General features: G+C 48.8%; 1 protein-coding gene across 6 annotated transcripts in view; it reads left to right on the top strand.

The window, feature by feature from the left end:
* Window positions 1-16,020, top strand: part of ITSN1 (intersectin 1) — a 1,645,471-nt gene that overhangs the window by 1,342,609 nt on the left and 286,842 nt on the right. For all 6 annotated transcript variants that reach the window (XM_086935345.1, XM_086935347.1, XM_086935346.1 and 3 more), the window contains one exon: window positions 4,450-4,567. In XM_086935345.1, coding sequence (XP_086791471.1) covers window positions 4,450-4,567 — 118 coding nt within the window. The remainder of the gene's footprint in view (window positions 1-4,449; window positions 4,568-16,020) is intronic.

Raw genomic sequence — 16,020 nt, forward strand, 5'->3', positions numbered from 1 at the left:
TTGGGTGGCCATCTGAGAGGGGTGGAGATGAGAGGCCCTTGGTCTTTGGAGAAGCCCAGGCTCCATGTAAACCTTCTGGAGCTGTTTGCTTTCATTTGGCGTTGACAGCCTTTCTTCATCATCAAGGGGAGGCTAGTACAGGTGCTAATGGATAACACCACTGCCATGTGTTACTGCAACAAACAAGGTGGGTTGTTTGGGGGGGGGGGGGTCGGGGGAGTGGACCATGTGCCGGGAACCCTGCCCTTTTGGACATAGTTGGACCATCAAGAGATCTTCCACCTAGCAGGCTCTTTGAATCTTAGGGCCGGCTAACTCCTTTGTCAACGCCTTGTGGTGGCAATTTCATCCGTAAGTGGAGCAATGCTTCTTACGCAAATGTGAAGAGCCTCACCTAGTTCTATTTGCCCCTGCTGAGACTGTGCAGGGTTAGTGCTTCTGTGCGTTTCCTAGATGCATTCCACCTTGAGTGGCCTTTCTGCTGATACCACTCCTGCCCTATGTCTTCAAGATGTTCAGAACAGACCTGGCCCAAGTCATCCTAGTGGATCTGTGTTGGCCACGGAAGGTGTAGTATCCAGAAGTCCTGCTCTTGAGCATCTGTCCTCCCATCAGGCTGCACCTCTGGGAGGACCTGCTGTCACAGCAACAGAGCAAGATTTTACACCTGGGCCTTTGCAGTTTCCACTTTCATGCCTTGACATTGAGTGGCGACACCTTCGGCTTTCTTCCGAAGGTGTTGGATTTCATCTTAGCAGTCTGGCATCCCTCAACGAAAACTGGAATTGGACAAATGTGTGGTTTGTTGCAGCACATCCCAGATTAAAACTGCTCTTTACAGATCCTTACTATCAATACGGTGTTCCCCCTTGCAAGCGTCTCAGCACAGCATGTAAGTGCGCTTCAGATCTTTGTTCATCACCATATACTACCTTCTTCCCAGACAAGCTGGCTCTCCGGACTTGGTCGTTTTTTCTACCTAAAGTTGTGGTGCTATTCTATGACATTCAAACTATCACCCTGCCAACGTTCTATGCTTTGCCCCTTTCCTCTAAGGCGGGGGAGAGACTCCATCACTTGGACCCTAAGAGAGCCCTGAGCTTCTACATAGATCTTACCAAAGGACACCGGGTGGTCAATCAGCTCTTTGTGGCTTTTGCTGGATTGAAAAAAAAAAGGGTTGACCGAAGAGAACCATCTCCAGCTGATCGTGCTCTACATAAAGATCTCCTGCTCATGGCTAAAAAGCAGCCTTCAGGCCGAGGTACTGCTGAAACATTTCCAGATCCAGTCCGACGCCCGGGTAATATTTTAATCGGGGACAAATTTGCAGGTAGATAGTCTACTAAAAAGAGCTTTACCAAAGATAAGTAACTTGCTCTTCTTCAGCACTAACCATTCTTCCTATGACATAATGACCATTTTGTTCATTTACTGCTCTCTTCTCCAGAGGAAATGCTTTCAGTTCTACAGCTCCGATTCCACCAACATGGAGTTTAGGTGTGCTTCACATTATACTTGAGTAGAAGATGGTGAATAAGCGCATGGAACCTCCTCTATGGAGATGAGAGCATTGTTCTTGCAACCCCATTCACCATCCAGACACCTGCCAATTGACTCAAACCCGACAACAATTTAACCACTATATTTCTAGAACGGAATGCAGGTAAAAGAATATACCATTACAGAATCTGGGGATGTAACAAAGTGGGGGATGTGTAGAAAAGGAAGATACCATACATCTTTCATCTTACAAAGGAAACTTAATGCATGCAGAGAAAATTAAGGGTTACACTAAGAGCTTGTAGTTAAAAAGATTTTACCCTTTGGACTCGAGAACAAACTTCTAAATCAGATCCATATACACCACATTCGTTCACTTGGAACTTTTACATGGCAGCGAATTGATAGGCAGCGCTGTACCCGATACCTTTGAGCAGCAAACAGGAGCAATATAGTTCTTTTTGGAATCACTGAAATTGGGCTCATCCAGGCTTTATACAGTGGCCGCCTTTTTAAAGGGAAGGATCTTTTTGTGAAAATCTCTCAAATGCGAATTTAATTTACAAATCGTGAGGCAGATCGTCCACTGAATGTATAAGTGTCTGAGATTCAGATCACTAAGAGGTCAATTTCGCTTGAAGTGACACAATTGTTTGGGAGTTGACAACTAGTCGACAAGGTTGTGAGCAGAATAGGCAGATATTTGGCCACTTTTCATAAGAAGTATCGCAGGGGTCCATAAAAGTCAAGTCCTATTAAGATACTTAGAGTGGAAGCAAAGGTGGAAGGAATTCTCTATTCTTGTCCTGAAGAAGGTGGACGTAATCATATACTCCCAACGAAACGCGTCAACGCAATTTATTTTGTTAAATCTGAAACCGGACTAGAAGCATAGAGGCCAAATTTCACTGTCCCATGCATTGTCTACAGTCATTCACAGATTAACTCAGTAAGGGCGGACTGTGGCTGCCTCATCCTTTTTCTCCTTCCGTGTGGTGTATATTTAATGAATGTGGAGGGTAGAACGCACTATCCTCGAGGCTGAGCACTCATTTAACAAAGAAAAAATATTTACTGTTGCCCATTGGCTGCTATTTGATGCCATGTCTTTTGAGAATTATGCATTTTAATTGTATTTTTTATGCTGTGGTAATTTTGGTGCCTATTTTTAATATTGAAATGCAATGACTTGTTGTTGAATTATTATGTTTTTAACACTTTTTGTTTTGTAACTCAAGATTTGTAATATTAGTAAGTGTACCCCTTTTGGAGTTGTTCCAAGTGTACGAATGTGGTGTATGTGGATCTGATTTAGAAGTTTGTTCTCGAGTCCAAAGGGTAAAATCTTTTTAACTACATTGTTACTGGTGCTCTGTCCCTTTCGGACTTTACGAGCCCCTCTCCTTGGTTTCAAAGCAATGAAACTAAGAGCTCAACAAGGGTGCACAGGTCTGTAAACAGGAAATGCTTTAGCATAATAGAATCACTGAGTAACAAAGGCAAATAATCTTAAAACCAAACTAGGCATCACAGTATTGTAGATAACCAGGCCTTCTTGAAACCTTTTCCCTTGCAGCTCCTTTCTGAATCCATCCAACCTAACTCCCTAGTGCTGTGATTCCTACAGGCCTCTCCTCTGTCCTTGACACAGGCAGAGCACATCCACTCCCCACTCCCATCTTACCCACCCTGGACACCCTTGTTGCTGTGCTATTGGACTACATACTGCATGTCATATTACTCTCGTATACAAAAGAGTATACTGCCTGCAGGTAGAAATATGACCATATATTGATTATATAAATAACTTCTGTAGATTTCATGAAACATTTTCCTATTTGAAACATATGAGGACAGCTACGTGGTAAGAATTTCCTACTAAATGGGAGATGTGTGACCTATATAGTGTCTAGGCTACCCTTTGCTCTACTTACAGAATCATTAAGAACAATAGAATGCTACAAGTGGTACCGTTTGTTAATTTGACCTATAGGGACACGAGGCTGCTATCCATTAAAATATTAAATCAAGAGGAAACAATTATACCCACATTATCAAATCTTTAGAAAGAAAGGCATAACAATAGTATGACAAATTGAAAATAGACACAAAATATATTATGAAATAGAACCTAAAGGTGCTCGGTGCTCCAGTACATGGCAGTGATTATAGTGAAAATTAGTGAGTGGTAAGCAGGGGTTTTTGCTCATTATATAAGATTATGATCATATACGGCTAATTATGCAGGGAAATCATTCAGTGGCCAGTTACTCCTTTTACAGACCGTGTTTTGATACGCAGACAATCTGGGATCATCATTGTGATAGAATAGTAAGCAGAGTCAGAATCACCAAAAAGGACAGGCAGGCAGCCAGCCAGTTATCTGGGTTACTAACTGAAGGGTCATCTATGTATAGGGCAGGATGCAAGGTTCCAAAAATGATTGCAAGCCGGGTAGGATTTAAGAAGACTAATCTGTAATGGGAGGGAGGAATGCTTTCAGAGGGGAATCGCTATTCCCTACGAGAAAATGTGTAGAAACCAACCAATGCTGCCAAATCATGCAGCGGAACTGCATGGAAAGCTAGGCTGCGAATGGCTGGAGCCTCTAGATGGGACACATCACCAGTCTGGACCCGGCTGATGGTTGGTTTCTTGGACTACTCCGGTTGTTATACCTTACTTTTGAAGCAACAAAAATGCTTCAATCTCTCCTGATAAATAACTCCCGTCTACAATAGCGTGTTTTGATTGATATAACATATGAATGTCTTCTGCCAACTATCAAATGTCCTTTGAATTCGTCTTTTGGTGACAGCCATGTGCCAAAGAATATATAAAAGTACATCCTGGTGAACAAGCTGTAACAAACCGATTGAGTTCTATATAGTAACCTCTGCATGTGAAGATTTTTTTTTAATTGTTAAACAATTGTTCTCTTGACAGGCCCGCGGAAAGAAAAGGCAGATCGGCTGGTTCCCTGCTAACTATGTGAAACTTTTAAGCCCTGGTACTAACAAAAGTACGCCAACTGAGCCACCAAAACCAACAACACTACCTTCAAGTATGTAAAATGAACCCAAGAGAAAAGCATGCTCATCTGATGTTACTGCACTTGCCCACGTTTACCTGTGGAGACTAGATTTTTTTGTCATGGAACGGTGCACCCATTTGGTACAGATTCCTGCTTTGATATAAAAAGTGTGGGATGTAACTGGTTGTTGATGTAATTACGTTTTATTCAGGAGATTAATAGGGTAAGCTATGTCTGGTATGTCTTGACTTCACCAGGTGCATGATCACAGTAATACAACAGCACCCTTGCACATTTTATTGATCCATTATCTCTAACAAAAACCTCACATATCATCAACAATTCTCCACCCATTTTCTTATCACTTTAGATGCAAGTGATGATCTTGCAACTTGCCTTTAAACTTTCTGGCGGCCCAACTGTGGCTTCTGTCATGGCGGTGCTTTGTTGAAGGCAGAACAGCTTTGCTTTGGCACTCTTTAGCTGCATGCAGTTATGTAGGGGTGCATAGGTGTGGGCACACATGCATTAGGTGTTGCCTCACTGACCTGTGCCCTCACGTAATTTTAAAATAAAGGTAGACAACCAGAGCTAGAATGGTAACCAAACTCACTCCTGGCAAACATGTTCAAATCCGCACCGGTTCCCTTCCACTCCTTTCATTCTCTTGACATCCATCCATTTCGAGTTTCTCCTTTTCCCTTCTATCTCTTCTTTCTCTGATCTTTTCATCCTTACTTTCCTACCGCTTTCTCTCGCTTCTTACTCTCTGCTTATGCCTCTGTTTTCCCTGCTGCCATTAATTTTGGGAGCTGGAGAGTAACAGAGGCCATGGGCCTTCAAAATCCTGCCACCAATAGCCCGAACCCCTACACTCCCGGGGGAAATCGGATGCCTGGTCTGACCCTTTTGAAGAGCAGCTGATAACTTCTACAAGGTCCGCACTTGTTCCTTAGAAGGATGGCATGGGGGCTGTAGGAACCAGTCAATGGTGCGAGCCAGCTGTTATATTTAAAGAGAATTCTGGACATCCCCACCCTTTCAACTCCCATCAGCCTGTCCCCATGGCATGATTTGTTTGGTCAAAGCCAACCAAGCAGCGCAGTGGTCTAGTTTGCAAAGACATCTTGGGGACATTCTGAAAACTTCCCTGGGAATACATTAGGCTGATTGCTTATCATTGGCGTGGTTTGTAACTCACTTCTGAAAGAGACCATTAGTTATAGATTCCTTACATTAGAATTACCCCCAGGCAAGTTGTTTGGTGGCGTCGGTCGCTGACGTCAGTTCTTTATTTTTCCCGCAGGCCAGCACAGATCCGTAGGGAGCTTGCCCCGTAGTCATGTTTTTTACTAAACCTTTTTCAACTTTTTTAGTCTTTTTTTGAGTCTTCGCCTACTGGTGGCAAGAGGGACGTCCATTATCGGACCGGCTTCAAGCCTTGTGAGTCCTGTCACAAATTGATGTCCGTCACTGATCCACACCTCGTGTGCCTCTAGTGCCTGGAGTGCGACCATGACCCAAAGTTGTACTCCGACTACCTGGCCATGAATCCAAAGTCTTTGCGGGAGCAGTCCCGAAAGTTCTTGGAGGCCCGGCAGTCTGCTCCATGTCGTTTGAGGTCCCGGTCACGAGGAAGGTTTTGGGACTGGTTTCAGAGCCACCACCACTTGTCATTTAAATCTTCGCACTCCTCGGGTAAGTCGAAGCACAAGAAAAAGGCGAAGTAGCATCGTCACTCTTCGCCTTCTCCCCGTCCGCCGGCCGACACGACGCGGGTCCCGTAGCATTGTCGCTCTCCAGCTCCGTCTTTGGAGCCTGCTTCCTTGAGCTGGAGCGTTCCCAGCCCAGCTTTGAGCTTGTGACAAAGCGCTGCATAGCATCTTTGAGCTTCCCCGAGGAAGACGTCGCAAGCAAACACCGGTGCCTCGCGCCTTTGAAGTAGTTGGAGATTGAAGGAAGATCGTGTGACTTGAGCCACCCCTGAGAACCATACTATTTTCATTGTATATATTTTGTTGGGCGGACACAGTGAAGATATTAAGATTTCTCGAGACTTGAGCCGAGACGGTGGCACCAACCTCACCCTCTTGGGTGGGTATGTGGGTTGACCGATTAAATTTGCCCTAGATTTGGCCAGGGCCGTGCGAACTAGAGTACCCATGTCCTGATGAAGCCTATATCATCTGGCTGAAACTCGACCGCGACTGCGTCGGCACCTTTGGCTTTGAATGGAGTCCCTTAGTTTAATGCAAGAAAGATTTGATTTGTTCATTGATGCACCTACACAAATATAGGTTGGGTATGTGTGTTGACCCCCTGGTGCTTGTCTGTTGGGACTACCTTTTTTATTGTATACTCCACTATACCTTAAGAGGAGATACATATGTAAATTGGTGTGTATATATATATATATTTGTACATAGTTTTTGTCTTTAGGGTACATAGAAGTGTTTTTGATATCATATATGTTGAATATTTGTATAGAATGTACATGTGATGTGCTGTATATAAATTGTTTTTTGTTGTGCCTCTCTGGCTGTCCGCCCAAATATGTATATATGAACTTATAGATATGCTTCCTTGATTTAATTTGCTAATCACAAGAAAATCAATTGTTTCTTGGTTGAGAAATAAAAGTGGATTGATCCCTTCAGTACCATTCTTCTCTACTTTATTCATCCGTGGATGTTCCTGCTCAGGTACGGGAGGGTGAGGTGGGCAAAACCCCTAACCATTTTTTCTAGTCCTAGCATCTTTGAGCAGCCAGACTCTTGTCCGCGCGCCTTTGTCCCCGGGGACTCTGCTGGGGGCCTTGGGTTTTCGATGCCAGAGGCCCCCAGGGATCTAGGCCTGGATCCGGATCGACACCGGTGGACCTTGCAGGACCTTCCCCGGCGCTGATTCAAGTGATGATGCCCCCGACGTCAGTTGTGCCCTCAACCGGCGTCGACTCCAGCCTCACCCCCGACTTTGACATGGTGACGGATCATGGTGACGGATCAAGAGCCCCTGTTGCCTTTTAATGAAGCCCTCACCAACGTCCTTCAGCGCACTTGGTCCAAGCAAAATATTGGGTCTCCTGTGGACAGGATGATTGCCAGACGCCACCGTCTGCCCTGGGCAACCCACTTTTTCTCTCTCAACACCCTACCCCAAAGAGCTTGGTGGTCCAAGCCTGGGTATCCTAAGCGTGCATTCCCTACTTCTCCCCCAGATAGGTAATCCAAGAAGCTGGACCACCTTGGGGGAAAAAAATGTTTTCTTCTGCCAGCTTAGTGCTGTGGTCGGTGAACACTGCATGCCTCTTGGGCTGTTATACCCAAACAGTGTGGGATCCACCCTTTTGACCTGTGTCGGCCGGATCCACAGTTAGTTGACCCTAATCTCTTGGGGTATGAGACTTTGAATATCTTACCTGTTCTGTCCACTGAGGCTTTTGACAAACTTAGCCTCAGTGTTAAATCAGGCTCTCCTCTGGACCCGCTGAAGCCAGCTCTTATTAGTACACTTTCCCCGCTGTGCCGAGCTCCTATACTAAATCTAATGTCGCTGTCAACTGGAACGGTTCCTTCTTCATGGAAGCAGGCGGTAGTTACCCCAATCTTAAAAAAGGCAAATTCCGACCCCCTTTTGCCAGAGAACTACCGCCCCATATCTCTATTGCCTTGGATGGCTAAAGTTACCGAAGCCCATGTTAACTCGATCCTGTCTGAGCACCTGGCTTGTAATCAGATATTGGACTCCAGCCAGAATGGCTTCCGGCCAAGACACAGTACCGAGACCGCTTTGCTCTATATTATCGAGCATCTACGCCTGGTGCTTGACTCCGGACGTACGGCAGCGCTCCTGCTATTAGATCTGAGCGCTGCTTTCGATACTGTGTCCCACCATATACTGATCCAACGCTTAGAGGAAGCTGGAGTAGCAGGCACCGCTCTCCAGTGGTTTCGATCCTTTCTCTCAGATCGAACCTTTAAAGTGGCAATACCACCCTGCCAATCCACTATTCATCCCTTGGACCTGGGGGTCCCACAGGGCTCCTCGTTGAGCCCCACCTTGTTCAACCTCTATGTGAAACCGCTAGCTGCAGTCGTCAAGCAGTGGGGTCTGACGATGACCTCATATGCTGACGATACGCAGCTGGCGGTGACACTTAGTGGAGACCCTGAAGTGGAGGCCCCCAGATTCCGAGCTGGACTTGTGGCAGTCGCGAGCTGGCTTCGTACCAATTGCCTACAGTTGAATGCCACCAAAACTGAGGTGTTGGTCTTGGGGAAACATGCTGAGCTATGGGGAAACCAGTGGTGGCCTCCAGAGCTGGGCATTATTCCTATCCCAGCATCCGGTGTGAAAAACCTAGGAATTTGGCTGGATCCCGCGCTCACCTTCACAGGCCACACGAAGAGGGTTGCTGCCACTTGTTACGGTATCTTGCGTGGCACAAGGCCGGTTTTGAAATATTTTGACCCCCCCCACCCGGCAGCTCGTGGTCCAGGCATCGATTCTATCCCGGCTGGACTACGGAAGTTCACTGCTGTTAGGGATAAACCAGGCTGAAGCATCCAGGCTCCAAAGGGTTCAAAATGCCGCGGCGCGGGCCTTTGTGGGACTTCCCAGACATTGTTCTGCTTCGGGTACCATCTCGGCCCTACATTGGCTCCCGATCAGACAGCGGATCAAGTTTAAGGCGCTCTGTCTGGCCTTTAAAATCATGAAACTCTCTTCGCCGCCGGCACTTGCCAACCTGCTCATTCCCTACATCCCTCCGAGATCATTAAGATCAGAGGCTCTTCATCTGGCAGTCTGCCCCCGTTTTAAACTTAGCAGAATGGGTGGTCGCTCCTACCGGGTACTTGCAGCGGGGCTGTGGAACTCGCTCCCGGTGCACATCCGAGCTCTGAATGATCTGTCCACCTTCAGGCGCGCTATTAAAACTTTCCTGTTCCCCGCTTCTGAGTAGCCGCCCCCCCCTTTTTTCTTTTTCCTTTTGTGTGTTATGTTATAGTACCTGTCTAAGGGCCAGGACGCCCCTTGGCTGGGGCAGCTGTGCGCTATAAAAATAATATTAACATAACATAACATAACATAAGGTTGCACAAGTGCTTCCACAGTGCCCGGAGGAGGCCCAGCCTGTTCTCGACCCACGCAGTGGCAGAGGGTCGAGACGCAGCTAAGTTCACCATTATATGTGGACTGGATACCGCCGACTCTCTTGGCAGAACGGTTTCCTCATCAGTAGCCTTGAGGCGCTACGCCTGGTTGAGGAAGTCTGGTTTCTCTGAGGATGTCCAATCCACCCTTTTGGACATGCCCTTTGATTGCTGTCGCATGTTGGTGAGAAGGCGGACTCAGCGCTCGAGCTCTTCAAGGATTCTAGGGCTATGGCTAGATCCTCTGGCCTCGCTGCAACCTCTCACCGCACGCAGTCTGCCTTTTGCCCCTTTCGAAGCTGCGGAAGGGGTGCCCCACCACATTCCTCCCAATCTGGCCACACGGCTGCGCAAGCTGCCCAGCCTCTGCATGGCCGCGGACGTGGGACCCTGCGACTTGGGTCTGGGGGCCAGCAGGTGAGCCACTCCACCCATGCCCCCCCCCCAGCAGTAGCCTCAAAACCCTCCTAGTCTGACCTTTCAGGGCCACCAGAAGCTAGTGGGAAGCAGGATTCCCCATTACCTCCCCCACTGACAAAACATCACATCAGACAGGTGAGTTTTGCAGTTAGTCCGAAGGGGCTACACCCTCCCCTTCAAGACTACCACTTTCTCCATGCCACCAGCACTCCATCACTTGCCAGAGGATCAGTTGACCCTTCTCCTCCAGGAAGTTGCAGCTCTCTTGGCCAAGGGCGCTATCAAAAGGGTCCCTGTGCCAGAAGTAGGTTGTGGTTGTTACTCTCACTACTTTCTGGTACCCAAGAAGGACAAAGGCCTGTGTCCTATTTTAGACCTCAGGGCCATCAACCGCTTCCTCCGGAAGGCTTCTGCGACTGAAGTGGAAAATGGCACCTTTCGGCGTCACCCGTGGGTTGACGGCCTGATGTGGCCGGGAGAGCTTGGCGGTGCTCTGGAGCGAGAGGAGGGGACAGCGGAGGTTGCGGTCTAGTTAGGCAAGTGCACTCCCCCCCGCAGACTGGTGGCGAGCAGCAGTAAGGCCCGACTGAATCCCTTGTGCAGAGGTCTCCCTCGATTTGGACTCGCAGCGGCTGGAGTGGTGGCGGGGAGAGCCCCGTTCGTGGTATCCTGCATAGGGGGAGCAGTCTGGTGCGGCGAGTCACCCAGCTGAGCCCTGAGGACCAATGGGTTCTCAATGAAGCTTCGCTTTGCTCCTGATGACTTTGCTGCACTGCATACGCAAAAGAGGTGAGCTTGGCCCTCGTGCGCACACGACCTAGGAGACTCAAATGAGTCTGGTGCGAGGATCTCCCTTAGCTTAATAATTACCGTCTTGTGTCCTTGGGCTTGTGTCCCTCATTAGCTCCGGGTGAGTGTTGCGTTTTCTCTGTCTTTCGCCCTCCCATCCCTGTGCCTGCCTCCCCCATCCGGAACTGCCTCCTGGGCACCTGAGTTGACGTCCCTGACAAAACAGCAAGTTACAACTGAGATGCTGCTGCCTTTTTGTGTTCCCGAGTGTTTTTGTCGCAATGACTTGAGTGAGATCGGCGATGTTCTGGCCCTCTGTCCCACTGATCCTGTGGCTGCCTCCTACATCCAGGTCTGCTCTCTTAGGTGGGTTTCATCATGGATTTTGGTTTGGGTTTTTTATTGATCTGCTGTCCCTCCATTTTGTGCAGGAGAGTCGTAGACCTGGGTCCACCATCTTGTCAGTAACAACCGGTTTCTACGATTGCTATGGGCAGCCGGTGTACGTCTTGGTGTTGCCAATCTGATCTAGTGCTTCAAATCAACACCCCCCCCCCCCCCTTCTTTTCGGGACACGTACACTACCTTCTGATAAGGATAGCCACTATGAGACACCGTTCTCGACCTTTGGTGCTCTAACACAAAGAGCGGGTCTTGCCCCAGATGATGTGTTTCTGTGACCCTAACTGGTCTGTCGGCTTGTGCATTGTGAGGGTACCCCAATGTACTATCTCCCATTGCCTGTTTGCTTGACCTCTGTCCGTTTTCCAGCTGCTGGACTCATTTTGCCCTCCCCCTAGTTTCCCTCTATGCCCCATTTGGACTTGTATTATTTATACTCTGGTAATCTGATGTAACTCTTTACTACTGTGTTCTCATATGAAGCGTTCTGAGACCGAGCAACATTGCCGATGCCCAGTGGAGCTGTTTAGGCAGCTATAGAGGAGTCTGGCTCTGGTCACCACATCGGCCGACACCTACCCAGCCGGATATTGGACATAGTTTTTCCTCGTTTTCCCCATTGTGTTTACTTCCCTCCCTGCCTCCTTCCTCCGTGCCCCTGTGGCTACCTCCCCTTTCCAGCTTATGCAATAATCTCTCTTGTTATTGTGCTAACATTGTTTCTCTCCTAAGTTTATTCTTGGCTCCTGTAACTGATGTAATTTTTGTAACCTGTAACTGACACTCATGTAAAGCGCTCTGATACCTCCGGGTCTAGCAAGCGCTATGTAAAACTCTGCAAATAAATAAAAAAAAATGTTTTAAAAAGGAGAAGTTCAAAATGCTCACTTTGGCTCAGGCCTTATCTGCCCTCTATCCTGAAGACTGGATGGTAGCGTTGGACTTGCAGGACGCCTATTTCCACATCCCCGTCCTGCCAGCCTACAGGCATTACCTGCAGTTCACGGTAGGCCACAAGCATTTTCAGTTTACTGTGCTCCCCTTGGACCTTACCAGCGCCTTTCGGTTCTTCACGAAAGGGATGATGATGGTCGCAGCTCATCTGTGCAGATCAGGGTTTCCAGTCTTCCCCTATCTCGACAACTGGCTGTTGAAGGTGGGCTCGCCCCAGGCTGTCGTCACCCACCGCCAGACTACGGCCGACCTCCTGCACTTGATAGGGTTCACTATCAAAGTGCCACACCTGATTCCCTCACAGAAGCTCCTTTTCTTCGGAGCAGTTCTGGATACAGTGCAGTTTTGGGCTTATCCTCCCGAGCAGCGAGTCCGGGATATTCGTGTTATGATACAGATGTTTCAGCCTCTAGCCCAGATTTCGGTGAGAATGACCCTGAGGCTGATGGGCCTTATGACCCCTTGCTGGTGAATCATGCCTGGTGGCATATGCAGGCTCTGCAGTGGGACCTGAAGTTCCAGTGTGCGCAACATCGGGGGAAACTTTCTGATGTCGTCCAGATCTCGGAGGGGACTGCTCGTCAATTACAGTTGTGGCTCACTAACAATTGGGTCAGTGGCAGATCCCTCTCCCCTCCCCAACCAGAATTCACAGTGGTGATGTTTGCGTCACTTCTGGGATGGGCCGCTACCTGGGAAAGGACAAGATCAGGTGTTTCTGGTCTCCGGCAGAGTCTGGTCTCCGGCAGAGTCTGGTCTCCACCTCAACCTTTTGGCGCTTCAGGTGATCTATCTTGCACTGAAGTTATTTGTTCCTTATGTCAAAGGAAGAGTAGTGCAGGTGTTCGTAAACAACACTACCACCATGTGGTACTGCAACAAACAGGGCGGGGTGAGGTCGTGGACCCTATGTCAAGTGGCTCTTCGCCTTTGGACATGGCTGGAACATCCGGGCATATCCCTGGTGGTTCAACACCTGCCAGGGTCCCTGAATGCCAGGGCAGACTAACGCAGCCGCCGGTGCACGATGGATCATGAATAGCGTCTTCGCTCGGAGGTGGTGCCAGGTCTTTTTCGGCAGTGGGAGAGCCTTGGTTAGATCTGTTCGCCACTTAAGAGAACACGCAATGTCAGCAGTTCTGCGTATTGGAGTTCCCAAGGCTGCACTCACTCTGTGGCGCTTTTCGTCACAAGTGTATGCCTTTCCGCCTGTACCACTTCTACCCAGAGTGCTGAAGAAGATCAAGCACGACCGGGCCCAAGTCATTCTTGTGGCTCCGGACTGGGCACGTAGAGTCTGGTACTCGGAGTTCTCGAGCAGGACAGCCTCTTCGGGAGGATCTTCTGTTGCAGCAGCAGGGAACAATCCTCCACCAGAACCTGCCAGCCTCCACCTCCTTGCGTGGAGATTGAGCGGCGTCAGTTGACAGCTTTCTACCTTCCTACCTTCCTCCTGAAGGCTGTAACATCATCTTGGCAACCGGGCGTCCCTCCACTAAAATGGTATACGCCTGTAGATGAAACAAATTTGTGGCATAGTGCACAGCAAAGGCAGTGGATCCCCTGTCTGTCTCCTCTTCATTCTATCTTTGGCCCAGCAGGGCTATGCTCTGGGCACTCTTAAAGGCTACCTTAATGCCATCTCTGCGCCTTCCTGATCATCCTTCTCTGTTCAAGTCTCCAACTGTAAATAGATTTCTAAATGGCATTATTCATCTCTTTCCTCCTCCTTTCGTAATGTCCCAGTGGGACCTGAACCTTGTTCTTACTTACCTTATGTGAGCTCCCTTCGAGCCACTACATAATTGTCCTCTTCATCTTCTTACATTGTAGACCGCTTTCCTGCTTGCCATCACCTCGGCTCGCAGGATGAGTGAGCTTCAAGCTCTTTCCTCCAAGCCTCCTTTTCTTGGAGTTCAAGTTCAACCGGACAAAGTGGTCCTTCGCACTGACCTCTTTTCTGCCCAAAGTGGTTGCCTCTTTCCACATAAGTCAGACCATCACATTGCCCACCTTCTTCCCGCCTCCGCACCCTTCCAGAGATGAAGAGAGACTCCACCGCCTGGACCCAAAATGTGCACTGTCCTTTTACCTTGTCCTCACTAAAGATTTCCGGGTGGATGATCACTTCTTCGTGGGTTATGTGGGCGCCAAGAAAGATCAGGCAGTGTAAAAACATACCATCTCTCGATGGGTTGTCCTATCCATTAAAATTAGATTTTCTTTGTCAAAAAAGGAACCTCCGGTACTGCTTTGGGCTGTGGATTTCCGCTGATTGACATCTGCCTGGCAGCCACATGGGCATTCCTGCACACATTCACAAAACATTACTGCCTGGATAGCAAAGTACGGCAAGACTGCTTTTTTAGCCGTTCTGTTCTCTAGGACTTTCTGGTGTGAACTTAGTTCGCAGATCCACCTCCGGTGTTGGCATTGCTGGGGAATGTATTCTGAGGTAAGGAATCTATAACTAATGGTCTCTTTCAGATGAACAAGTTACTTACCTTCAGTAACGATGTATTTGTAAGAGACCTATATTAGTTATAAATTCCTTACCGCTCTACCCATCCTCCCCGTTCTGCGAACTGACTTCTAGGGATAGGGACTCCCTAGTTTTGTGCACCAGTGGTCAGTGTCTTGCATGGCTCTGTGCATCTGGTGTGGAAAGTCGTGTCAGAACTGACGTCTAAGTAGACATTGCAGCGTCATTCCAGTGATCACGATGCCAAAGATGGGCGCGGAGTTGACCAATGTCACATACTGACGCACAGGGGTACTGCTACAGAAAAATTCTCCGGATCTAGTCTGACGTCTGGGGGTAATTCTAAAGTAAGGAATCTATAACTAATGTATGTCTCTTACAGATATTTTGTTACCGAAGGAAAGTAACTTGTTCATAGGGCGCTAGAGGGCGCACAACAGAATGGCCGCACTAACGTGAGGCTCCTGATGGCCGGAGTAATTATCCTGTATTTATCCTGCTAACTGCTTGGTGCGGACATCCAAAATACAAGCGAGCCGTACCTTGCTGCCTGGAGAACACCTGATGTAAGTTTGGTGCGGAACGGGCGAGAAACGAGAACTGGAACCGACTGAACTTTGGCCGAGCGCAGCAGAGGGAGCTGACGGAAGTGCTCGGCGGAAGGAAACGCTGCGAAAGTCTGTGGCCTGGAAGGCGGAAGTCAGGCCCGAGGCAGCAAGGAGAGCGCGTTGACGGAGGGGAACATTTAAGTTGCTGCAGCCTGCCTGGTCCGTTGCTGAATATTGCGGCGGATGCATTGCAACGCGTCGCAGGGGGCAACTACCTGGGGAAGAACGACAAGCTTTGCCGGCTACCAGCGGAACGGCGACCCAGATGGAGGGGGCAATGCTGAGGCCATATGCAGAAGGCAACGCGGATACTGCGGTGCGGCTGAACACGAGCCGGTGAGAATGAGGTGTATGGTGGAGGGGGTAAATCTCCTGGTGCGCCGAGGGGCATTTGGGCTCACTGTGCTGCCTGCGGCCGGGGGGGGAGACACCTGCGGAGCCACACTGGGCTGACAAGGCACCGCTTTGAGTTTGCCTGAATGGATCCGGTGCATCGTTAACAAGACTGCCGCCATAGCGCTTGGGATTGTATGCGCAGGCCTAACCACTAACAGGACTAACCTCGGAGGCCTGGTCGGTTGTGGGGTAAGACGCAGGGAGAAACGGGCCACGATTGTGCATAGATTGCCCTGGAAACGATGGCCCGATACCCCGTGCTGTGACCCGGGAACCCCT

Source organism: Lissotriton vulgaris, chromosome 8, assembly GCF_964263255.1.
Source record: "Lissotriton vulgaris chromosome 8, aLisVul1.2, whole genome shotgun sequence".
Classification (NCBI taxonomy): domain Eukaryota; kingdom Metazoa; phylum Chordata; class Amphibia; order Caudata; family Salamandridae; genus Lissotriton; species Lissotriton vulgaris.